General features: G+C 40.8%; 1 protein-coding gene across 4 annotated transcripts in view; it reads left to right on the top strand.

The window, feature by feature from the left end:
* TGFBR3 (transforming growth factor beta receptor 3) overlaps positions 1-26,769 on the top strand; it is a 208,531-nt gene that overhangs the window by 162,194 nt on the left and 19,568 nt on the right. For 2 of the 4 annotated variants that reach the window (XM_032648927.1, XM_032648917.1), the window contains exons 7-14: positions 1,327-1,474; positions 7,100-7,289; positions 9,258-9,592; positions 10,020-10,172; positions 12,881-13,021; positions 13,195-13,353; positions 17,706-18,005; positions 20,866-20,986. In XM_032648927.1, the coding sequence (XP_032504818.1) occupies positions 1,327-1,474; positions 7,100-7,289; positions 9,258-9,592; positions 10,020-10,172; positions 12,881-13,021; positions 13,195-13,353; positions 17,706-18,005; positions 20,866-20,986 (1,547 nt within the window). Of the gene's footprint in view, positions 1-1,326; positions 1,475-7,099; positions 7,290-9,254; positions 9,593-10,019; positions 10,173-12,880; positions 13,022-13,194; positions 13,354-17,705; positions 18,006-20,865; positions 20,987-26,769 lie in introns of all 4 variants that reach the window. The other 2 variants (XM_032648923.1, XM_032648911.1) reach the window with 1 other exon arrangement.

The following is a 26,769-nucleotide window of genomic DNA, read 5'->3' as shown; positions in this document are numbered from 1 at the left end:
TATCAAGAATGATTGTGGAATTTAAGAAAGAAAGAAAAGGGAGAAAGTAGGCCTTTCTCCCGCTTTCACCTGCATTTCATGGGGACTAGTGAGTTAAAATGTAAATTTATATTATAGAAGGATTTCACAGCTAAAATTTTAATGAAACTTTGATTTCAAAAGTGATTAAACTACCAATCGGTTTTGGTAGGATTGGAAATGGAATTCTGTTCCATGTAAAGAATTTGTGGAAAATTAAAAGGGAGTGGGAATAGAAGCGATCTGGCATATGTGCTTAGATATTAAGCCTAAGGCTTCATTTGAGTACTGTATATCATTCATTTTACGGTTTACAAGTGTGTAAAACCAAGATGGAAATAAAGACTTTCCCCTAAATCCAGAATGACAGAGATGTTATGGTTTGGTAAAAATTCTCTTTTATACTGGATTCTTAGAAGTTTGGATTGTATTCATTAATTTTCCAGTAATCACTTGGTTGACCATCTGTTTTTTTATTTTAATAACTGTATATCCAGAAGTTTGGGAAAGTAAATGCAGATATGATTTTGTGACAAATGTTAATGGCTTAAGCACACCTTATATAAGTCAAGAAATTCTCTAGCCTTCTGCCTCTTATTTTATTCTGAAGCTTCCTCACTGCTTTACTGCCTCCCTCTTCCATCCACCCTGTCATCCCACTCACCAAACTGCCGCCCACTACTGCTCTGAAGGATTTTGAGCATATAGCAGAGTAGAATGTTACACATCAAAGGTGCTGGAGGCTGAAAAAGCAGCAGTTCTGCTTCAGAAGTAAACTCTCCGGGTTTGTTCACGTCCATTTCAAACAGTGGCTGCCGCATCATACAGGGAGATCACAGAGAGATCAGCTCTGTGCTTTGCGTCCACCTGGAGGGGTGGGATAGGGAGGGTGGGAGGGAGACACAAGAGGGAGGCGATATGGGGATCTATGTATACGTATAGCTGATTCACTTTGTTATACAGCAGAAACTAACACACCACTGTAAAGCAGCTATACTCCAATGAAGATGTTAAAAACAAAAACAAAAAAAGTGGCTGCATTAAGTATCCACCTTTTTTTTCTTTTTTCAACAAAGAGAAAAAGTTTAGTGGCTAATTGTCCACAGGCATACTTTTCTATTGTTATGTAAAACCGTTTTGTTATGTGTGCACTAACAATCTGTTTTGCACATGTCATTTGCCTGGGATCAACTCCAGCTTTTTAATCAACTGGCCAGACGCTGGAAACATGAAGACTTGGAAGAGGGGAAGATAGTTGCAACTTTCTGGCATTTGGGTCCTAACTCTGCCTTTGTTTTCCATTCACAGTGCTTTCCAGGTGGATATCATAATTGACATAAGACCTTCTCGAAAGGATCCTGAGGTGGTCAAAGATCTCATCCTGATCTTGAAGTGCAAAAAGTCTGTCAACTGGGTGATCAAATCTTTTGATATTAAGGGAAACCTGAAAGTTATCGTAAGTTAGTTAAGCGTTTCTTTGTTTTGATGAATGGTGGTAATTTAAGCTGTGTTTGTATGTGTTATTTTTGTGAAGTTTCTCTCTGTTATTTTTCACTTTATAAAAGAGGCTGCTCCTTGGCTTCTCCTGACAAGGGCGGGTGGGGTGGTGGTTAAACACATGGTCTTTGGGGTCAGTACAGACCCAGATTTAAGTTCAGACTCTGCCATTTACAAACTCTGACCTTGGGTAAGCTCCTTAACCTCTCTGGACCCCACTTGCCTCATTTGTGAAATTCCTGGAGTGTATTAGTGTTCTTCCCAGACTTAGTAAGTATAAAATAATGAACACAAGCCTTTCATGGCTGAGAGCCCTGTAGGGGCCTCAGTGTCATGGTCCTAAATTTCAGCTCTCACTTTGGGGTCGGGTATTGAAGGAAGCTGTGGGAAATCAGCTGACTCCAGCCCATTTTTCTTTTTGAGATAAATACTTGGTATTGGCATGTCTTTTTTGCTTGCTTCTAAGGGTGAAACACTGATAAAAGCATTATAGCCATGGAGAGGTTAGTGAGATGGTGCTGGAAAAGCATCCCCCAGCCTGTTCCCTAAGCATTATATTTCATGAAGGAAATATACTTAAGAAGTTTAGCTGGGTGGCATGACAGGCGAACAGTAGCTAGTTTCCTGAAAAGATGAATGTTGAAATTTGGTAAAATAAATCTTTTTCAAGTCTTTAGGGAGATAACTATTTGACAGAATATTGGAGCAAATTATATTGAAAGTTAAAGAAGAATGGCCCCTCCTCATTTTTAAGAAGATAATCACCTCTTTAGCATCTCTTTTGTGGGCTCAAATTTTTGTGCATTGTCTTTTATAAAAACCGTGGCCAATTCCTCTTTCAGTACCTGCATTGAATCAACTGGAGTGGGTTTTACGTTTTCACTATTTGGGGAGAGGGATACCTTTGGCGTTGGTATTATTCATTCATGGCACCTTCCGTGTGATAATGCAGTGACAGAGCCAACGGTCCCCTGGGCAGCGTCATGTACAAGCATTTGCCAGGGGCAGCAGGCAAAGCCATGAGCACACACATCGTCATTTTAAAGTAATCATTTCTGGTTCCTGTGGGGTTGTTTTGTTGTTTTTTTTTTTTAACTTTGAGAGGATCCCAATGAGCCATCATGTGTAATGGTGATACATTAATTTGGTATTGAGCACAGAGCCCAGCAGTGATTTTCTGAAGTCAGAGCTGTTTTGATTGTCTTCCCTGGCATGGCCTGAGGGGTATTGGTGACCAGGGGTGTCTGCGGCCTTTGCTGCCTGGCGCACCAACCAAATGTTTTTAATTTCAGAATAACAAAAACAGGAAAGGGAATCATGCTTTGAAAGGCAAAAACATACGGTACATTTTAATTCCCTGCTGGAGTTCTTGTGTAAATGTTCTTTTGGCCCTGACCCTTCAATGGCTCTTTCTCTCCCTGAGTATGTGTGCCTGGTCCATGGCAGTCCTGGAGTTCCCTTTGAACATCCCCACTTCTCATATGAATCAGAAAGGCTAGAAATGAGATTGCTCATCCCAGTGCAAGATCTGTTTATATTGCTCTCCTTGGCCGTACTCCTGTTCCAGGCCAATTTTGGACAATGCATGACAACATTGCTAAACAATTAGGTAACGTTTCATGATGTTCTTTTTTATTCTCCCAGCCAGTTTCATGCTTTGTGATATCTTAACTGCTGCCTCAGATGTGAATTCTGACTGTGCTGGGAGGAGGAGTTACCTGCTAATAAAAGGGTGGAGTGGAAAGAATCCTGGCTTTGGGGCCAGAAAGGGCTGGATTCAAATCCCATTTCCAATTGCCATTACTCCCAGTTGATACTGGGCAATCTCATTAAATTCTGGGTCTGTTTCCTTTCCTGTGAAATGGGTACGATGATAATACTCACCTTGAGAGCTCTTGTGAGGTTTAGCAGAGTCCATTCATTCATTCAACAAATATTTGTTAAGTGTGTCCTGGGTATTTCATGTAAAGCACTTAGCATACTGCCTGCACATGGTGAGTTCTCAGCTATTTGTACTACTTAACTTCTGTGAGCCTCAGGTTCCCCTTCTCTAGAAAGGAATAGTAATGCCTTGTCCTTATATTTTGGAGGAGAATTAAATAACACATGTAAAGCTCTTAGCACAGTGCCTGCCATAAAAAGGGGGGGTTCATCTTCCTTCTATTAACAACTCTTTAAAAGTTTGTCTGTAGGAGCAATTAACAAAGTGAAGACAAGGACAAATGTCCACTAAAAGAATTGTATGGAACTTGATGGGGTAAATTTAAAGAAGAGCACGCAGACATAGAGAACAGATGTGTGGACACCGGGCGGGGGGTGGGGTGGGGTGAATTGGGAGATTGGGATTGACGTACGCGCGCTGCCACGTGTAAAACAGATGCTAGTGGGAACCTGCTGTACAGCACAGGGAGCTCAGCTCGGTGCTCTGTGATGACCTAGATGGGTGGGATGAGGGGTGGGGTGGGAGGGAGATCCAAGAGGGAGGGGATATATGTATACATGTAGCTGATTCACTTCATTGTACAGCAGAAACCAACACAACATTGTCAAGCAACTATACCCCAATTAAAAAACCAAACCAAACCAAAACATAGGCGCGCGCGTGTGTGTATATGTGTGTCAGGAATGGGACCTGGGTAGAATGCACCCTCCAAAAGACAGGATGCGCCAAAGAGACACAAAGGGTTGTGCGCTGGAGCCAGATGGGACTACTACAAGTGTCCACATTACGTCGCCGTGCCCAGCTCTGGCTTTTAATTCAGGGCCCTTATGGACCATGCATAATCACATTTTGGAAGAACCTCCAACACATAAAAGAATAGATGGAGATAACATGTTAGAAATTTCCTGTTGTATTATTTCATATGGCCTCAGGGCTTCAAGTTTGGAAATAGTGAGTTTATTCTTAGAAAAGACATTTTTTAATCCCAGTGGGAATATGCACAACGCTGTGCCTAACCCATCCCCCAGATGCCCCCTCCCAACATCAGCAGTTTTGATGCAGGTGTGTTGGGTGGTGGGAGAGAGGGGAAGCCACTCAGACTCTACTTAGCTCATCGTCCTTTGTGAAGATACGAGTGGGAAATGGCGGCGGTATTTGAGACCTCCTTGAATACTCCCATAGGAAGTAGCTATACTGAGGCCTTGGAAAAACCTGGGGACTCCCAGAAATACAGGATGAGGAATTCACTCATTGCCGGGAACCAACTTGCCTGCCATTGTCCCAAACCTTGCTGCTTTACAAATGCGTAGGTAGATTTCTAGCCTTGTAAGTCACGAGGTGTAATGAGTATGAGTTGTGCTGACAGCTCCTAGAGTTAATGTGGAAAGGTGTAAACAAGTCATTCCATATTGTTACAAAAAGGATAGGTGGCAGTTATGATGATAGTATTCTGGAAATACAGTATTTTCTCAGCTGTCCAACAACATGAAAGACTAGTGCAGATGAGGCCAAGCGGTATTGTTTAGGCCAATGTTGCAACTCCAGCCAGTCCAAACAACAGGCTACCTTGAAAGGCTGGAAGAAGCTGTGCTCGAGAAAATGCTATTGACTCAGTGAATAAGAAGTTCTAAGAACAAATTGGATCCTTCTTTACTTCATTTTAGTTCCCTTCTTTCCCTCCTTCCTCCCTCTCTCCCTCCCTCCCTTCGTTTCTTCTTTCCCTTTCCCTAAGGAATTTTCTCTGAAGGAGTTTTCTCTGAATCCCAGTAAGAATAGAATAATCCAAACCTGTGAAACTGAGGGTTTTTTTGCAAATGGCTACAGAACTTGGTTAAAGCTCTCTGTGGTCCCTTGCATGCATCACTGTGACTGGCCAGTCTGGCAGTTTTTCCTCAGATAAGCACTTTGGGTAGTAGAAGAATATACTGGGTGAGATCCTCTAAGCTTTGAATTGAAAATGTGTGTCCTCAGCCAATATCTCACAACCAGAGAGACCAAGAGAACTTAGAGGCTGTGAATCTTCTATGGTTTTACAGTGGGAAAGAATTAATATTTAGTCATGTTAGGGGCAAACAGAATGGGAAACAAATGGGGAATTTAGGAAAAATGCTGCATGTATGCAGAAGAAAATAATTGGGCATGGAAATTAAAGTGATTTTTATATGGCATGAGATGGCATAATCTGCTTGCTGGAAGGGCCTTCCAGCCCTGTTGGAGCAGTTGTTGAAAATGTGGTGACTTCCCTTTGGGGTGCCCCCTGCAGCATTCAGCTCCCTCACCGTCTGAGAAGATCACTGCTGTAGGATCAGAAGGTGATGTGAAATTTACCTTCCATGTCCTTGTTACTCAGAGTCCTTTTATATCCTTTCCTGGAAAGATTTCTGTCATTCAGTTTTAAGTTTGTAACTGATTACCAAGTGAAAGTTAATTTTAACAGTTACTTGTACTGCCGGACAAAAATATTGGTACTATACACAATGGACTATTACTCAGCCATAAAAAGAAACGAAATTGAGTTATTTGTAGTGAGATGGATGGACCTAGAGTCTGTCATACAGAGTGAAGTAAGTCAGAAAGAGAAAAACAAATATCATATGCTAACACATATATATGGAATCTAAAAAAGGTTATGAAGAACCTAGGGACAGGACAGGAATAAAGACACAGATGTAGAGAAATGACTTGAGGACACGGGGTGGGGGGAAGGGTAAGCTGGGATGAAGTGAGAGAGTGGCGTGGACATATATACACTACCAAATGTAAGATAGATAGCTAGTGGGAAGCAGCCACATAGCACAGGGAGATCAGCTCGGTGTTTTGTGACCACCTAGAGGGGTGGGATAGGGAGGGTGGGAGGGAGATGCAAGAGGATGGGGATATGGGGATACATGTATAAGTATAGCTGATTCACTTTGTTATAAAGCAGAAACTAACACAACATTGTGAAGCAATTATATTCCAATAAAGTTGTTTAAAATATATATGTGTATATATATATATAGGTACTTAGAGGGATGGTAACTTAATTAATATTTTAAACCATAAAATCTAAGCATATTCTGTTAATAGAATTGGCAGATGTATACAGTTACAGGCTTCCTAAATTGATCATAAATTATAAATGAAGTATGAACATTGACTGTTTGACCGTGTGGAATTCAGTAGTTTACAAAGGTGGGATAGTCTCCACAGTGAAGTAACTAAGTTGTGTCTTCTTTCATTTAACTCTAGGGTATAGGATTTGGGGAAAATATAACATGTACACCTGTATACTTTATATATAATATTAAATAAAAATAAGGAAAAGTTTGGTATCATATTTGGTGTGTGTGTTAATAAAATTTAAACATTAACTCTTTAGTGACATACTAGGTATGCTTATGATAATTAGTTTATCAACCAATGACAAAAATGATTCTGCCATTTGTATCAACATAAGCAACCCAAATGGTATAACCAGTCAGCATGAGTTTCTTAATCTGCTGTTAACAGATTTTCACATCAGTATTCTCAGCCCAAGGAAAGTAGGGATCAAAAGAGTAAATAGTTCTTTCATACACAATAGAGAATCTATTTGTTTCAGATATTAAGGCACTGTTTAATTTCATACACTCATGAGTGAAATTTTACTATTGTCTTCAGGCTCCTAACAGTATTGGCTTTGGGAAAGAAAGTGAAAGATCCATGATAATGACCAAATCAATAAGAGATGACATTCCTTCAACCCAAGAGAGTCTGGTCAAGTGGGCTTTGGACAATGGCTGTAGTCCAGTAACATCATACACAGTGGCTCCTGTGGCTAATAGATTTCATCTTCGGCTTGAAAACAATGGTAAGTATGATTTTTGGTTTTTTTTGTATAAAAAATATCCCCCAAATGAGTTTTCCAATGAGGAACTCTCATTTCAGCTTATATGATGCTGTTTTTCTGTTGCAAATTTTAATGATTCATTCACTACTTTACACTATAAAGCTTAAAGTTATATAGAATTGTGCTAGATTATTTTGGGGAAATTATCTTTAATATAGATTTTTTTGTAACAGAGTTGATTGCGTGTTGGAAAACTTAGCTATAGATCACTTTTGCTGTGCTTATATTAAGGATAAACTATCCTGGGTTCTTTTCTCAGAGGTGCCTAATAATCACTTTTGGCTGATACACAGAGGGGTTGGGCCTGCAAGAGAGAAGTCTTAGTTCAGGCTGGATGTTATAGGAAAATAGTCAGAAGTACTCGTGCTTTTCCAGAGGGAATGCAGGAGTTATTATCCCACTTTGATGGAGGAGAAAGCAGAGGCTTAACAAGTTCTTAAGGTTCTCCAGAATCTGATCGGTAGTAAGACTTGAAACCCAGGTTTTCTGATCACCAGACCTCTTGCTTACCACACAGTACCACTACTGAGTGCAATGCCGGTAGAATGAAGGTTAGGAGTACAGGTTCAAGTCCCAGCCCTGCCATTTGTTCACTGTTTGGAAGTTGCTTAACCTCTGAACCTCAGATTCCTTCTCAGTCATATGAGGGAAACAATAGGCCCACCTCGAAGGGTGGTTGTGAAGGGTTTTTTTAAATCAAAGTACAAATTAAAAACCTCCAGACCTCTGACTTCTTTTGGGCCCATACAACTGTGCCATCCTTTTCAAAAAAATAGTATCTAAGGAGAGCCAACATCCACTGTCATCCTTATTCCCAACTCCCACTGAGATGGATTGACCTCAAGCATACGTCAGTTGGCTTTGGATAGTAGATGTAGAGAATACTGGGAAAAAAATGTTTTCTTTAAATTGTTGAAAATATGACAGAATAATGAGTATGGATTGTATGGAAATATGTCTCTCCCTTTGAAGGAATAACTGCCTAAGCAACTTTTTCTTTCTTCCTTTGGGACTAGGTTCTAAAAGGCCAGGGTACCCAGATACGTGTTAGAATTTAGCACTCAAAAAGGAGGTAGCAGGGCTTCCCTGGTGGTGCAGTGGTTGGGAGTCCGCCTGCCGATGCAGGGGATGCGGGTTCGTGCCCCGGTCCAGGAAGATCCCACATGCCGCGGAGCGGCTGGGCCTGTGAGCCATGGCCGCTGAGCCTACACATTTGGAGCCTGTGCTCCGCAACGGGAGAGGCCACAGCGGTGAGACGCCCGCGTACCGCAAAAAAAAAAAAAAAAAAAAAAAAAAAAAAAAAAAAAAAAGGAGGTAGCAAAATCATTTCAAAATACCAATACTGTTTCAAGAAATCTTTAGAGAAACTGTTCTAGAGAATCTCTAGATTCAAGGAAAGTATTTCATTGGCATTTGAATGGAATAATATTGTCCCACATAACTTATTCAAATAATAGATTTGTATAGCTTGAAGGGCCTTAGAAATCATCTAATCCAGTGGTTCTTAATCTTGGCTCCACATTGGAATCACATGGGGAGCTTTAAAACATGATTTAAAGAGAGTTCAGTTTTTAATTGGCCTGGGATGCAGCCTGAGCTTAGGGATTTTCTTTTTTAAGCTCCACAGCGATTTTAATTTGCAGCCAAAGTTGAGAACCACTGATCTAATCCAACCTCTTAATTTTAAAAATTGGGAGACTGAGGCACAGAGAGATAGGCCACTTACCCAAAGCCATTCAACCAGTTAGAAAGAACATCAGCACTAGAATTCAGGCTTCCAGGCTCCTCATCTCTTTTATACATTGCTTGTTAAGAGTAATTTTACACATGCCCATTCTTTGCTAATTTCTCCTGTTCTTGCCTCTAATGATATGATTGTGGCCTGGCAGCAAACACTGATGATGTTTTGCCTTCTTCTCTTACCAGCAGAGGAGATGAGAGATGAGGAAGTCCATACCATCCCTCCTGAGCTACGGATCCTGCTGGACCCTGGCCACCTGCCTGCCCTGGACAACCCCCGCATCCGGGGAAGGGGAGGCCAAAATGGAGGTTTCCCCTTTCCCTTCCCCGATATCTCCAGGAGAGGCTGGAAGGAAGGGGGAGAAGATGGGATCCCTCGGCCAAAGGACCCTGTCATCCCCAGCATACAACTGTTTCCTGGTCCCAGAGAGGCCGAGGAGGTGCCGGGGAGCATGGATGTTGCCCTGTCAGTCAAATGTGACAATGAAAAGATGACTGTGGCTATAGAAAAAGATTCGTTTCAGGTGGGTGCAGTTTCTTAAAGGAGCGAAGGGAAGGCTACCTCCCTCCCCATCTTGCCTCAGCCTGTGTTAGTTATTTCCAGCTCTTTCACTTTTGAACTCCAGAGATTTGATACTGTTTTCTCAGTTGGATGGGCTCACTTCCCCTTGGCTGTGATTCTCACCCGGTTCCTGTTGTTCTCAGTGAGGGGGGTTCCAGATCCTTGTGTGTCAATATTTTGCTATTGAATTTCCAAGGCCAACAAACACAATTCTGGGGCTGTTGAGAGATGGTAGGCTGAAAGGAGGTAAGGGGGGAGGGGAAGTGCAGGCCTCTAGCAACTTGGAAGGCCTGGACTTGCAACTTGGAAGACCAGGCAAAATGTGTTAACTGCATGCTGTAGAATGGCCTGTGGGCCCCCCTTTATGTCTTCGGTCATTGTTGTTTCAGGCCAGAGGCTACTCTGGGATGGAGCTCACCCTGTTGGATCCCACATGCAAGGCCAAGATGAATGGCACCCACTTCATTTTGGAGTCTCCCCTGAATGGCTGTGGGACTCGGCACCGGAGATCAGTCCCTTATGGTGTGGTTTACTACAACTCCGTGAGTGTTCTCCAGTACAAAGCTTTCCCTTTGCCAGAGCCTTGCTGGGTGTTACCTTAAAATTAGTCTTAAGACTTCTAGGAAAGTGAGGAGGGTCTGAACAAAGCCAAGTGTCAGTTCTCAACAAAATGGGATGTAGTATGACCCTGAACTCTTTTATTTGTTTTGTTGGTGAGTCTGTGGGAGTTGGGAGGCCCTGTTTCCTCGGCTGGAGCATTTGTGGTGATCTTTCCCACCCTTCCTTCCATCTCCTCTTGGCAGAGTTTCACTGGCAAGGTGATTATGACTTTTTTCTGGCTAAGCTGCAGGCTCGGATGGCCTGGTCCACAGAAGGATAGAATCCAAGCCCTTGGGCTATGAGTGAGCACCTCCATACAACTGAGCTAACCAGAGCTGTGGTCTCTCTGGCCTCATCTGAGTCTTGTCTAGAAGTAGGAGAACTTCTCCCTCCCTCATGAACAAAAGAACCAAAAGAGAGAAGTCTGAAAAGGTCATTCAAGAAAGTGTTAAATCTCTCTCCATCTCTAAGGAAGACCCTAAATTGAAGAAAATCTTCCATTTTTGAAGTTACCCCAAGAGAGATTCCACAGATTCCCCCAATGATAATCCATTGCAATAGCTACCCTTCACTTTCCAGACATGATTCTTGTCAGAATCTTGTCAGAACAGATTCATCTAAATCTGTTCTTATAGAGATGGACACTTAACAGTGAATGTTGAAAGAATTTGAACATGAAATTTCAAAAGGACTTTAAAGTGATAATTTTGCAATTTGAGTTGTACTTTGGATGGTAGAAATAGCTTTGACATGGTGTGTGTGTCTGCACTCAGCGCCTACCCCAGCTTTGGCTTGGCACGGGCAGACCCTGACTTCTCTGTTTATTCCACTGCCAGTCAACAGATAGGCTCAACCTAGCCAGAGAAGAGACTGGCTCTCTGGTCAGTGTGGCTCATGTGGAGACTGACTGTCCTGTGAGCCAAGGTTATTGTTCCTCAGACAATCTTAGAATGTTTGAGCTGGAAAGAGCCCTAAGCTGATCTCATTCAACGTCCTCATTTCACAGGTGAGGAAATGGAACTCCAGGGAGTTAAGAGACTTGCTTGGATTTGAGAGACTAGTTAACAGTAGAGCCAGGACCGAATCCAGCTTCCTGACCTCTCGTCCACTAATCTTCCCCCAACTCTAGGTAGTGGCAGTCACTCTCCCTTTGTTCCTGAAATCATTTATTAACCTTTGACTTCTATGATGAACCCTATTCTGCCAATTCCAACACTAATTTTCTTGCAGTTATCCAGTTTTTCCAGATGTAATGAATGTCATATATTACTGGTATACTTGATTTTGGAATTTTAAACTTTTATCTAAATTAATGCCAATAAAAGGCCATGGTAATCAGTCTGTTAAGTAAAAAAAAAGTGCCATCTGCCTCAGGAGAGAAAGGTATATTCATTCTTTCTTTTTTTTTTTTAAATTATGATAGGGTAAGTCATAACCTAACTTACTTCAGTTGTATTAGTACTTTCTTTTGAGGGCCTGGTAAAGAATAGAGAGGCAGTTTTCCTTCATTTTCTTCCCATTCACCTCTTCAGTGGCTACTTTAACTATTTCTTCCAGTTATAATTGTTTGTAGTAATTTTCAGACTTAATATGTATTTTTGTTTTGCAACATATTAAAAATCTAAGGAAGTGGAGTGAAAAATCAAACAAAAAGTATAACTATCCTATATATGCAAAGAAATTAGGAGTTGATTTATGGAGTCCTGGTCCTTGGGTGAATTTTTTCATCTTATCTGGAGCTAACCTAGGAACAATCATTTCAACCAGTGTTAAGAGAGGTTGTCATGGCATAAAACATGATGTTCTTTCCTGCATCTATACACCATACAAAAGATATATTGGGGGACTTCCCTGTGGCACAGTGGTTAAGAATTCGCCTGCCAATGCAGGGGATACGGGTTCGAGCCCTGGTCGGGGAAGAGACCACATGCTGCGGAACAACTATGCCCGTGCGCCACAACTACTGAGCCTGCGCTGTAGAGCCCATGAGCCACAACTACTGAGCCTACGCGCCACAACTACTGAAGCCCGCATGCCTATAGAACCCTCGCTAGCCACAACTAGAGAAAGCCCGCATGCAGCAACGAAGACCCAACGCAGCCAAAAATAAATAAATAAATTTATTTTTTAAAAAAAGATATATTGGGGAGATGGAGGAGTGCAGGACTAAAAGTAAGGAGGGAATGGCTCAATAGTAAACATCAGGTCCTTTGCTTCTAACTCAAACCAAACTTGATCAAATCTTGACAGATACAAATTACAGGACTCCTTGGATTAACCAAATCAGTATTTCTTAGAGTTTTCAATATAAAGGTTCCTTCCCACCCCCCACAGTGTAGGGGGGCCTATTGACAACCTCATCCAATCCCATTTCAGTGTCTGGTGTTTTCCCACTGTTTGAAATAACTTATATTTTGTCACAGGGGAAAATACGTATTTTACTGTAAATCTTAATTTGAACATGCATTGGGCTTCTTCTTTTTTTCATCTCTTTGAGGATGAAGTCCTAAAAATACTTGAAGTTGTTTTTTTTTTTTTTAAGTCAGATTTTCAGTTTGCCTCTGACTTATTACATGGGTGTTTGTGTGAGGTAGAACCAAAGACACGTGATTTGGTGTTTTTATAACATTGTGTTTTCCTTGCCTTTTAGATTGTAATACAGGTTCCACCCCCTGGGGATAGTAGTGGCTGGCCAGATGGTTATGAAGATTTGGAGTCAGGTGATAATGGATTTCCGGGAGATACGGATGAAGGAGATACTTCCTTCTTCAGCCGACCTGAAACTGTGGTGGTATGTGTTTATTTGTAGTAGGTAGTTTGTAGAGACCGGTGTCTTTTTGGTCAGCTTTAGTCAGGGACTATTGGAAAATAAAATCAGATGTTAAAGGCTAAAGCTCATAAAGCTACAAGCTTCGTTTGACTGTGATTTATCTCCATCTGTGTTTTTTTTTTTTTTTTTTCCAGTTTAATTGTAGCCTGCGGCAGGTGGGGAATCCCAGTAGCTTCCAGGACCCACCCAACAGAAATGTCACCTTCAACATGGAGTTGTACAACACTGACCTCTTTCTGGTGCCCTCCCAAGGCGTCTTCTCTGTGGCAGAGAACGGACATGTTTTTGTTGAGGTGAGACCCAAATGTTAGCCTTGGGCTGTTAGGTTAGCGCAGATTCGTAGTAGCTTCTGCGCATGAGTGAAAGCAGCTGGGGCAGACGTCTTCCTGCTCTTCCTCACCACTTTGACCAGCTCTGCGTGAGGGCGTGGCTTAGAAAACGCTCCCACGTCGATTTTTGACCAAAGCAGGAAATTTCAGGATTCACTACGTTCCTTCTAAACGGAGAGAGTAATTTGTAGATGAATGGATAAATGTTTTAAAAAAATCAGCACTGTGAATTCTAATAAAGCCCTGTCCGTACTCTGTCCTTAGCATTTCTGCTAAGGACAGTTGTTCAGTAGCTGCAGTATCAGAATTAACCAAAGAATATTTAAAACCACCTCAGAGACTATCTTTTAAACTGTGGATACTTTTGAGTGAAATACTGTGTGTTACTGTATCTCATGAAAATTGCTTTTTCTAGGTCATCTCCTAAATGTATCTATAAATTCATTAAAACTATTTCCTATATATAACAGTAATAACCACACATAACATAAATCTTTGGAGTGACTCCAGCATATTAGGTAGTGATGGTAATAATGAAATAACAACAACTAACATTTATTGCAGATTTATTTTGTGCCAAGCTCAGTTATAAGTATTGTAGTATTTTACTCTTCAGAGCAATTCTGTGAGACAGGACTATTAATATCCCCATTTCGTAGATGAGGCAATTGAGGCACAAACTTGTCTAAGGTCACACAGTTAGTACCTACTAGAGTTCAGAGTCAGAGTTCATGCTCAGACCATCTGGCTCCAGAGCCCACACTGTTATCCACTGGATGCTATCGTTTATCCTCAAAGTACCACTTGAAAGGGGGAGAAAATGTAACCTCTTAGCAGTGCAAATATCCAAGTTCACAGATTGGATTCCAGAGAAGATCAGTATCCTCATGGCCCCAGAATGTCTGCTGGTTTTACTTGGAAGTCATCCTCTGTTGAGCTGATCTGGGTGCTGAGCAGCAAGCTGGTGTTCTCCTTCACTGTGGGAGGAGGGAGAAGCTTAAGGGGCCAAAATGGGATACTTCCATATATTAAAAGTGACTTCAGTACACATATTTCTAGTTAAGAAAGACAAATAACTCACATTTGTACTGATGCTGGGACAGAGCCCACTGGCTCTAGACATTTTCCTGGATCGTCTCCTCCTTTTTGATTCCCTGTTCTGAGAGATCTTGTCTTTCTTTGGGTATACCTTCTTTCTCTGCTGGGGGAAAAATATACTGCTTTCTACATGCTCTCCCTAATCAGAGCTCTCCCCTAATCCAAGATGCGTTGTTTTCTTCTTGCTTTTCCGGCTGCACAATCCACGTGTGTGGTTGGTCAGTGGTTCGCTGTTACGCTATGGGTTTTAGGGGTGCTGCTTCATTGCAGTTTGTTCTTTTCCAGATGTGTGCCTGGTTTTGCCAGGCTATGGCGTTGCTGCCTTAAATCTTCCTCATGTATCCTACCCTGGGTGTTTTGGGTTTTCTCCCCCACTCTGCCACCCCCAGTGTTGGCTTACTTGAAATTCATTTTCTTTTTCATTCTTATTTTCCCATTTATATATCATCTGTATTGTTCATAATTAAATTTAATCAAAGACATGGTCAAGTGATGGAAAAAAGTGAACCAAATCCTTTTGCTATACCATTTTAAATATCATTATACATCATAGTAATACATTGAAGAGAATCTGGGGAGGGGGAAAATGGTATAAACTGCTTTATTTTAAAGTTGTTTCAAACTACCTGAAATATGAGAGAGAATCTGTAAATATTTTGCTAAATAGGATAGCAGCCATGCCTAGTCCTTGTTTCCCAGTTTGGACTCCACTGCTAATATTAAAATTTTTATTTGGGGAAAGTAAATAAAACTTACCCAATCATTGGCTTGGTCTAAAGAACTATTTCCATGTTTCTTCTCGTGGTCATCCTTATCACGTCCCCTCCCAGAATCTTCTGTTTCCTCTAGATCCTAGTCTCTTCCTTTAATCCAAGACATTATCAGCTTTGCCACCTGGTCTTTGGTCATCCTTGGGTGGTAGTTGGTCACATAGTTGGCAGCTTTTCTTTTAGTTCATTTGTCTTGGGAAATTAAAAGAATATATTTCTATATATAACCCCCCAAATTTAAATCTAGACTAATACTATTAATAACAGCTGGCATTTCTTAACTAGAAGGGAACTGTGTTGTGTGCATGTAATTTTGACTTTACGGATTGTCACAATCACTGTATCTAGTCAGTGTTAGTGCCCTCGTTCTGTGGGGGAGAAACCAAGGTTTAGTGCTCACAGCACGTGAGCAGCAGAGTCCTGCCACTACTCATTTCCGGTCCATTTCAGAGGAAAAGACTTGTTGACAATTTTTTTCCTCTCATCGAAACAACTTTTTGGAATACCTTAGACATTCTGCCATTTCATACTTTCTCTGAGATTAGAGAAGAGGTTTACATTTCTTCTGTCACACATTTTTGCATTGTGGGTTCTGAGTTCATGTTAAAGGCCACTTTTTAAAATAGAGTATATGTAATTTGCCATTTTCCCAAGATTAAATATCTCATTTTTGGAAATACTGTAAAAATAATGAAGTGTGAATATTTTCAGACTACCAAATACTACTTCCTGGAAAGACTTCTTACCAAGCACCCTCCCTGGCCATGTCATGGGTGGCTTGAATTGACCCTGTAGCTGTAGTGAAATAGTGAAGAGAAAATAGACGGGCTCAGAAGACCTGGGCTCAAGTCTTGGTTTCACCCAGTGTTTGTTAGATATGATTTTGAACAAGTCAGCTATCCTGTGTGTTCAGTTTTTCCTCCATTTATAAAATGAAGTTGAAAATATTTATCTCATAAGACTATTTCTCAGGGATTAAGCTTTAAGGCCCAACAAAATGTCATTATCACAGTCATCTTCATTGTTTAGCATCTTGCAGTTAACCACATAGGGATCTTTCAAAATAGTGCCGTGGCCTAAAAGCCCCATGCAATGTCAGGGATTTCCCCTGGGTATTTCAGAATGGAAAGTGTGTTTATATCTTCACGCCTTTGAAAGGATTCTGGGGCTATCGGCCTATGGTTGAGGACCAACTTTATTTCTAAAGTGTTTAAGTTTATTTTGATCCTGAGTTTAGTCAAGGAATGAGGCAATAGAGGGGAGAGGCAGTTCACACAGTGATGCATGTGTCACCAAATGGAAGATCCAGTCTGGTTTGAGGATTTTAGCTGAGTTCAGGATAGTTGAGATTTGAATTGGTAGTTGAGATGAGAATTGAATTCTGTTTACTCTTGGCCAAATACTACTTCCTGTTTCTAAAGAAAAGAACCTTAACAAGGTTTGGACATAGCCCATACAAATGTTTTGTAAGAGGGAAGTGTAAATGAGTCGGAAACGTTTCCAGATTAGATTTCCCTTAAAACACCCTTGGGCTTAAAGAGTGAAGGGAGAGTACTTGGCAAGGTCTGGTTTGGACCTCTGAGAAGCTGGGACACTTCGCCAGGCCCATGATCGCCACCAGATTGCACCCTCCCCGACATCCAGCCCCAGAGGCCAGCTCTGCCTGCTCACCATGAACCAGGACTTCAGGTCAATCTATAGCTTTACTGCGATGTTTTAGGCTCAGTCTGACTTGCTGCAGTTTAGAAGTTTGGTCTTCTGTGCCTAGTTTAAATAGATTCTACCTCTGTCCTCTATTTTTTGAGTAATTTTTTTTTTTTTTTTTTTTTTGTGGCACACGGGCCTCTCACTGTTGTGGCCTCTCCCGTTGCGGAGCACAGGCTCCAGACACACAGGCTCAGCGGCCATGGCTCACAGGCCCAGCCGCTCCACGGCATGTGGGATCTTCCCGGACCGGGGCACGAACCCGCGTCCCCTGCATCGGCAGGTGGACTCTCAACCACTGCGCCACCAGGGAAGCCCCTGAGTAATTTTTTAAAAGAGCTTGCCTTACAGGTGATACACTATTAATGATATTAGGGGCTTTGCCTACTGGTGTTTTGTTTATTTGGGAAAATCCACTTAGGTGCATGATGTACTTTTGTTTTTATTTCCCAGAGGACTTATAGGAGGTTGAAGAGACTTATATATCTTGTATTATAGACTCTTCCAGGCTGGGACTTGAACTAAATAATTCACTGTATCATCTATACCAAGTTTAAAGGAAAACATATGTTTCTTCAATTAGTGTGTGTTACTTTTGTAATTAGAAGGAAGACTGTATGGATATGTTAGGAAAGTAAAGCGATGTCTCTCATCAGAAGGGCCCCTTTGATATGTTACCCTTGTGCCTAGAGTGAAAGTGACATGCTAACTTGTTTCTGAATTGATCTTTCTGTTCTGTTGTAGGTGTCCGTCACCAAGGCTGACCAAGAACTGGGATTTGCCATCCAGACTTGCTTTATCTCTCCATATTCGAACCCTGATAGGATGTCTGATTATACTATCATTGAGAACATTTGTCCTAAAGATGAATCTGTGAAATTCTACAATCCCAAGAGAGTGCACTTTCCTATCCCGCAAGCCGAGATAGATAAGAAACAATTCAGCTTTGTCTTTAAGCCCATCTTCAACACCTCCCTGCTCTTTCTACAGTGTGAGCTCACATTGTGTACCAAAAAGGAAAAGGACCCCCAGAAGTTACCTAAGGTTAGTGAGCCTTCGTCCATTTGTACTGTTATTTTGACATTTTTAGGTGAGGCAGTGATCTACCAGAGAAGTTTAATCACAAGTTACAGCAGGTTGAGGTTTTGGGTTAGGGAACTGCCCAGTTGAAGCCATAAAGTTCATGTTAGCAGGGAACTGAGTTTTATGGAGTCTTAGAGAATAAATCCTGACAGTATGATTTTTTTTTTTTCCATGCGTGCTACTCAGTAGTATCTTACAAATGATAAATCAAGACTGTTTTCCACTGAAGGAGAGGTCTGGCTTTATCTTCGCTATTCAGATAGTATCCAGTGCCAAGAGTACAGAGAGCCGAAGGACAAGTTCAGCGTGAGGATTAATTTTTCCAGGTCCCGCTGAGATTTGTATTGCAGTTGTTTTTTGACCTTCTCTGTGTGAGTTATAAGGTTGACTTGTCTCATGATGACTTCTAAGGGAAACTAACAAATATTTTAATTTTTCTTGGTTTCTCATCTGTTCGTCATGTTCGCCTCATGTCACTCCCCACATTGAACCAGTACATTCTATTGCCACAACAGAAATCAGAACCCTTTGACCTTGCTGGCGTGGCCAAGGTAGGGGGGATCAGCAAGGGTAATTACCTCATCATTTTGGCCTTGTGCACAAAGGGTATCTTCTGCTTAGTTTTGTTTCTGTGATCTGCCATAATTATGTATAATTTCATATGTGCATTTATTTTTTAGATATCTCACACAGTGTAAGCTGACTTCTATTCCTTTTATAATCACATATCAATTAATGTCTAAAAGTCTAATAATCGAGTCGTATCATTAATAATGTATCGTATGGATGGAATTTTCTCACCTGATACATAGGTTGTAAGAGATGGATGTAGAGGGAGAAGGAAAAATTATTATTATTGGATGGATTACCATTGATATGAATCCTTTGCACTGTTATATTCCCCTGGGCATCCATTTCTCCATAAGACCATAGGAAATTTTATAATACATTTGAAAATATAGCAAATCTGATTTCATAGTCCTCAGGGAGTACATATATATATAAGGTGATTTAGGCTGTGTTCTTTAGGTTGCCTTTAGAAACATGGTGCCTTAGCTGTGTGGACCTTCACTTTCCAGTGGCCATCAAGGTTGGGGTGTAGTGGACCATGGTAGAAAACCATGCAGAGCTTCGTGCATGGCTGGGACCCAGAGGATAACTTTTAGGAATTAGGGATCTAGGAGGGGAGGCCTGGCAGTTACCAGGGGTCTATACTGATGGCTGTATGGCTGTTACCTTTCAGTGAGCCTGGCCTGTGGCAGCCCAGCTTCATAGTGTGTTAATCTGTGAAAATTAGTCCTAATAATAAAAGGAGAGTTCTAAGTCACAGGGGAAGACATGAGATGTGACCCTAAGCCTAAAGTCGCTATTTATATCCAAGGCAAGATAGAATGGAAAGAGCATGGAGGACCGAGAAGGAAGGCCTGCTGCTTACCAACAGGACATTAGCAAGTCCCTGACCTCTCAGAACCTGCGTGTCCTCATCTGTACCATTGAAGTAATAGTACCGGCTTCTCTCCTGGGTAGAGGAGCAAATGAGACGGTAGATATGATGACAGAGGACCATTTATAGAGCTGTTACCACTGTCCCTCTGTTTGCTGCCTGTGGTTAATATTTCCACATTCCTGTGAGTGCTTTCTATGACAATAAACAGAGTCAAAGAATCTTCTAGGAAGAGTTCTCAAAGATCGGTGAGTCAAACCCTGCCCATTGCTGATGAAATTGAGGCCAGAGAGTTCGGTGTCTTGCCCAGGGTCTTGCAGTGAGTTTGTTGTAGAATCATAGACTCTTGCTTAACCAAAGAACTAGTAGGAAAGTAAGAAGGCTTTTCCTAAAATGCAAATCTTTTCAGTAATGATTCCTCTCCGCAGAAAATCCATTGTTTCCCTTTACAGGAGGACTGTTGTAAAGGCTTTTCTTGTTTGTTTGTTTGGGGGGTTGGAGAGAGGGGGGGAGTTGTCTTCTTATAACATGTATCTGACTTTCATGTTGCCTAGAGCAGCAATGACAGTAAAGCTACAAGTCTTTGCTCTTTTGTGATTGGAAGAACTGGAAGCTAATTAACCTTTCTGGGTACCTTGCTGTATATAGACTTCTAAAGTAATTGATATGTTTCTTCTTCCAACAAAAGGGAATGGATGTCATTGACATTAGGGTTTTACCCACTGATGGGCATAGATAAGGAACCAAAGTTATTTTAAAGAAAAAGGTAATGGAAACAGATACACTAGGCTTGGGCATGCTGGTTCTAAGTTTGGAGCCTTAAAATAGCTAGGAACAGCTGATCTCATGGCCTCCACACCTGGGCACAACTCCCCAGGACTTCATTTTGGAACATTAAAAGCAGATGACCCTGGAAGGCTTCATTTTGCATGAGCCTGTACCAGAGTTAAAAAGCAAACATACTCGACAACATGATCATCTTTTTGGACAACAAATGTAAAATCTGTCCCCCTCATAATGCAATACATGAAGTTTCCCACAATCACAAATCACAAACATGAACCATTTATGTGAAGCCAGCTTGGTGAAGGGCCAACATTCGTCATGTAGTTTTTTTATTTTTCAGACTAAATAACACTAAAAGCTCCAGTTGTTTTGTGGGAAGCCGTCCAGCCATGTTTGCATCTTCAAGTGCAGCTGAGAATACACTGGGCCTGCTCTCACATCTCCCAGATTATTTGTGGTTCTTTGAAACTCTCCCAATGTCCTGTTTTTCTGGGGTAAACAGCTGTGAGCTGTCTGATAAGGGGCCACAGGTCAGCTGTGCAGGCCCTTTTGAGTGACCTCCCGACTCTGCTTTGCTCTGCCTCTCTGCAGTGTGTGCTTCCTGATGAAGCCTGCACCTCGCTGGATGCCTCGATGATCTGGGCCATGATGCAGAATAAGAAGACGTTCACCAAGCCCCTCGCTGTGATCCACCATGAAGTACAATTTAAAGGTGCGTTTCAAGGAGGCTCAGTCAGAGAAGCCTGAGGGCTGCTCATAAAGAAGCTTCAATACTGTAAATCAAAGTCCACTTGTATTCAAAAGATAAATTAATAGCCAATTAGTAACTTTAGAATAGAATTCTTTGCCCAAGGAGTATTTTATTTAGTTGGTTCTCCTGCTGGCATGCGGTTAGTGATACATTTGCAAATGATTTCCTTATTTATTTATTTATTTTCCCCTTTTTGGCCATGCTGCACGGCATATGGGATCTTAGTTACCCAACCAGGGATCGAACCCGTGCCCCCTGCAGTGGAAGTGTGGTCTTAACCACTGTACTGCCAGGGAAGTCCCAATGATTTCCTCTTTAAATATTAGATCAAAGTCTAGGTTGCCTCCATCACATCACGATGTCACTCTCCATTGCGTGCAAATATGCTTCCTTGAGGAAGCATAGGAGAGGGTTAGAGTTCCTGCTGGAATTGCATGTAGTCCATAGCCCATTTTTCCATGACCTACTGGTAAAGGTTGTACTGGCTGCAAGCTATTAGAGTACTTTTTCAGGACCGCAGATGCCTTTGGGGAGGGCACTATCTATGTGAACACCATCCATCTTAGGTGTCACAGCCGAAAGAAGGCTGAGAACTGTTCAAGTGCATTTTTATAATTTAGTTTTTAGAATCTTATGCACAGCTCTTGGCTTTCCCTGCTAGCTGGCTGTGGCACTTTGGAGCTCTCCCCTTAGGTCCTGGGGTTTCATTTTCTTTATCTGGAAAAAGAGGGGTTTCGACTAGATGACCCCCAGAGGCCTTTTCAGCTGTAACACTCAGCTGTACTGTTTGAAGAAGCAAAACCATTTTTCATTCATTCCCCAGCCCTCCTAAAGTTGGTGTGAAATGTACACGTGAGATGTTTATTGGTTCCTCATCAATGTTTTTGTTGTTGTTGTCTGTTTTACGTTATTAGGTTATTAGTTGGTTTTCAATAGTTTGAAACAGCTATAACAGCCTCAGTCTTTCTAAGCGGATTGCCGAAATAGTTCCTTGTTTTTTGGGTCCAAGGGAAAGAAATAAGAATAAATTAACTGTGTTGCAAAGTATACGTGACAATTGGGCGACAGCTGGCTGTGTTTTGTGCTATGAAAGTGGTTTAACAACAGCAACAGCTACCTCTACTCCATCTGTTACTCTTACCTATTTTGAGAGAGGTCATTCTGCTGGTAATTGAAGGCAGCAGCTTGCTTTTTCCTGTGCCAGACAATAATTAGGCATCAGTACTGCAGCCGTATAACTTCCAGTAATTCATTCATCCATTCTTTTAATTCTGGTGGTATTTTTCTAAGTAATTCCTCTTTTATTTAAACTTTGTAATTATCCTGAAAGGTCAGTGTTTTCTTTACATAAAAGTTCAAGAGTAAAGTTTTACCAAATATCAAAGCAATTTCATGAGATTTGCTAATTGAGAGTAGATTTTAGTGGAGAAGCATGCAGTGAAGAAAGTGTATTGCTTCGGTTTGTTAAACAAATTGAGAAGGTTAGACTGTAAGCTGGCTTCCCAGAGCAGAGGCTGTATGCAAATGCTCTTTCTAACTTTACACTGAATGGGGTAGGTTTTCTGGCAGTTTTTAGCTTTATGAGTGACTCCTCTCACCTTTTATGTTTATTTTCCTTTGACTCTAGAAGCATTTCTCCTCAATGCAGGCCACTGGGGTCTGTGCTTTCCTTCTACCTCTCAGTGATTTGGAATAATCATTTATAAGGGGAGTGTGGCCATTTGCCTGATAACATTGGTCTCTTTGAAAAATAACAGGATCATGAATGTTCTTCCTGCCAGACAGTCTAATGTGTTACTGTAGTAAGATAACATACTATAGTATCTCTGGAAGTGGGCAGATGTCTTGTTGGGAATAACTTTGGGGGTAAAAATTTCCCAACCAATGGGATGGTTTACTGTCTTTTTACTATATGGGTGCTCTTTGGAGACTGGGCCAAAGTTCTAGCTCTCCCTGGACATTTGGTTCATCTTATTTCTCAACACTTGGGTTTTCTGGGGCAGCAGATAGAGGTTTTCAACTTCACAGCCAGCCACAGGGCTGCTCTGTGACTACCACTGCCAGTAGCATGGACACATTTCAGGTGGTGTTTCTTCCTTCTGTGGACAGGGAGAATAGGCCATCTAGACTAAATAAATAATTCTGGGTCCCTCCTCTGGGCCACTGTTTTTAATGGAACTTTCCTGAACCTTGCAGCACATCTTTGCTACCTTTGATATCTCAGTCCCTTGGGAACCAACATTGGATTAGAATTCTTTTGCTTCTTAAATTTTCAATAATAGATGATGATGGTAGTGGCAATGATGGAGATGGAGATGATGATAATGATGATCTAACATTTATTGAGCATTTACCTTAGTACAAGGCTCTGTGCTAAATGCTTTATGTGGATCATAGTATATGATCCACATAGCCCCCCTGTGAAGCAAGTATAGTATAGAGCAAGGATGGCCAAGGCATATAAATAAATGGTGGGTCTGGGATTCAAATCGAGGAACTTTGATTCCAGAGCCTGTGCTCTTAAACCCTATGCCTTGTCCTAGGGGGAGGTTGATTCTAGTTTTTAATAAAAACTGCAAGCAACATAGGCATCTGTCTCTTCATACCCCTCTTCCTGGCCCCTTTCCCTGTTCATGGCACATCACACTGGTATGCAAGTTAGCACCCAAGTACTGTAATAATTATGAAATGAAAAGAAGTTGAAGAATTTACACTATTGATACTATGTGTAAAATGGGTAACTAATGAGAACCTACTGTATAGCACAGAGAACTCTACTCAGTGCTCTGTGGTGACCTAAATGAGAAGGAAATCCAAAAAAGAGGGGATATATGTATACGTATAGCTGATTCACTTTGCTGTACAGTATAAACTAGCACAATATTGTAAAGCAACTATACTTCAATAAAAATTGAAAAAAAAAGAAATGGGTTTAAAGGAAGAGGAGAAATGTAATAATTTGAGAAATTTTCTGTTTTCCAGCAATATATTTTATTACTTATTTTAAGTTTTCATTTTAATTTTTATTGATTTTTAATTATAAAATTAATACCTATTCATTCTAACAGTTGATGCAATATTAAATGTATAATAAAATAGGTAATAACTAGTCCTTAACCCACACCTGGTTAATGAAAGTTAACAATTTTTGTATCCTGTGTATATCTTTCCATCCCTTTCTCTATGCTCATATAACCATATACAAATAAATAGAATCTTTTCATTTTCAAAAAAAAAAAAAGAATTTAAGGAAAAAAGTCTGTTCCCCCAAAGGGTTAAGATGTTGGGAAACATGTAAACTGTTTAAGAGAGTATTAAAGTTTAGGACAAGTTCTGTGACTTTGAATTGTAACTCACAAAAAAGTCCAGGAAACATGAATAGTTTATGCAGATTATGGTTTATGGCAAAACAATTAAAAGAGTTGAGATGGTGCCATCCTACCTTATTTTCTGAAATATTTTGAAGTATAGGCAGGTTAGTGCTGTTTGCTTTGGATGCTGTGACCACTTTTTACAGCATCTGAGAACACTTGGGCTTACATAATAAAAATGATTACACCACGTCAGTGATGATTTTATTTTTTAATGGTGAAAGGGAAAAGTAATCATCTGAAATTTAGGGCATATATATTAAAAAAATTGAAGACACAAAAGAACATCCCCAAATTTGCCATGATTTATATATAATATATAATTCTTAGCAAGTTAAGTGTTTAAATTACTGAATTTTCTCCATATTTCTACCACATAACTTTTTTTTTTTTTAAACATCTTTGTTGGAGTATAATTGCTTTACAATGGTGTGTTAGTTTCTGCTTTATAACAAAGTGAATCAGTTATACATATACATATGTCCCCATATCTCTTCCCTCTTGCGTCTCCCTCCCTCCCACTCTCCCTATCCCACCCCTCTAGGTGGTCACAAAGCACGGAGCTGACCTCCTTGTGCTGTGCGGCTGCTTCCCACTAGCTATGTATTTTACACATAACTTTTTAAAGATTAAAATGTGCTCAGGACAGTACCTGGCATATCATGGGCACTCAGTAAATGTTAATTTCCTTTCCTTCCTCTTAACATCTCAGCCAAACTAGGGTTTTTGCGGGGGATTAGAGGGGAGTGGAAGGGAAAGTTGTGAACGTCAGTTGGAAATTAATCCAAGAGAGGCGTTACTTTTTGGAACACATTTGATTTTTCCAGAACAAAAATAGTCTAAAGCACCAGCCAGGTTTTGTCCTCAGGCTGAGGTAGAGATGAGGAGAAGCTGAGTAGAAAGATGGTATGAATGTTTAATTAACAGACCAAGACATTCAGTCTCTATCCAGTAAGGAAGAGATATCATAGGGTTTTTTTTTCATTCAATGTGCTTCACATTTTGAAAACTTTTTACTTTAGAAAAGTTCAAATATAAACAGAAACAGAGGTAATAGTAGAATGAACTCCCATAAACCCTTCAATTGGTTTCAACAATTACCAATTCATAGCCAATTTTGTTTTATCACTTCCTGTCCCTGGATTGTTTTGAAGAAAACCCAGACATTTCATTTTATTCACAAATATTCCAGTATGCACCTTTAAAAGTTGAGACCCATCAAACATCTCAAGTAGAGAACCGATGGTCAGATCATTTAGGAAGGCTACTCTGAAAGCAGCATGGAAGTTGAGTTGCTAGAGTATGTATGCAATAATAAGATATATATGATATTTATGGTTATTTATAATGGAAATGTTTATTGAGGACCTACTACATACTTGGCATATAGTAAACAAATTTTCCTATCTTTGAATGAAGGCTTTACAATCTAATGCACTACTGACGTTTTGGGCTGGATAACTCTTTGCTGTGGGCGTTATCCTGTGAATTGTAGAATGTTGAGGAGCATCCCTGGCCTCTACCTACTAGATGTCCTTAGCAAACCCTTCCACCAGCAGTTGTGACAACCCAAAATGTGTCTAGACATTTCCAAATGTCCCCTGAGGAGCCAAGTAGGCAAAAATCACCCCCAGTTGAGAACCACTGATCTATTAGAAGGATGCAGATAAGTGAATAGGCAATTGCAGTGCCTATTGATATTGAAAGAACCCAGAGAAGAGATTAATTAATTTGTTAAGAGTGCAATAAAGTTAGTAAAAAGTATATCTTCAGTGGCCTGCACAAGCTTCTTTGTCTCCCCATCCTTCCTTCTGTGCCAGATACTAATAGATGTGGGTGCCTGTTAGACACCTCATTTCCCTGTGGGCCTGCCTGGTCCTGCCATGTTTAGGAGAACTGAATTGAAAGCCTGAGGCCAGAAGCTGTGGTCAGTTACTCATGCATAAGCCCAGAAATCTCCCTTTTATGAAAACCATGCCTAACAGTCTGAGGAGGGAAATTTTGGTTCTGGGGCAGACCAAAGTTTGCTCAGAGTATATGAAAAGATTTAATTCAGAATGTTGATTATAGTTTGTTCTGTGTGTAAAGAAATCTTTACTGTTAAAATTCTCTTTACAGTAATAGCTAGGATTCCTTTCTTGCAATTGTACCCTGAAACCAAAAGTAAATATTGTTCTGTCCACTCTTTTCCTTTCAGCATGCCAAATCGATCATAGGGTTCCGGTGGAGATCAAACTATTTTAGTTACACTCAGGGGTTATTGGGAATTTTGGAACCCAAATGTTTGAGGATAAAATCCTTTAACCTTGTATCTGCAGCTTGTGCTTATTATTGTTTATGCACAGAAAGCATGGAGGAACTTCGCCTATGGGG

This window comes from Phocoena sinus, chromosome 1 (genome assembly GCF_008692025.1).
Source record: "Phocoena sinus isolate mPhoSin1 chromosome 1, mPhoSin1.pri, whole genome shotgun sequence".
Classification (NCBI taxonomy): Eukaryota; Metazoa; Chordata; class Mammalia; order Artiodactyla; family Phocoenidae; genus Phocoena; species Phocoena sinus.
The sequence above is the reverse complement of the archived record's forward strand: the minus strand, read 5'-3'. Positions and strand labels throughout refer to the sequence as shown.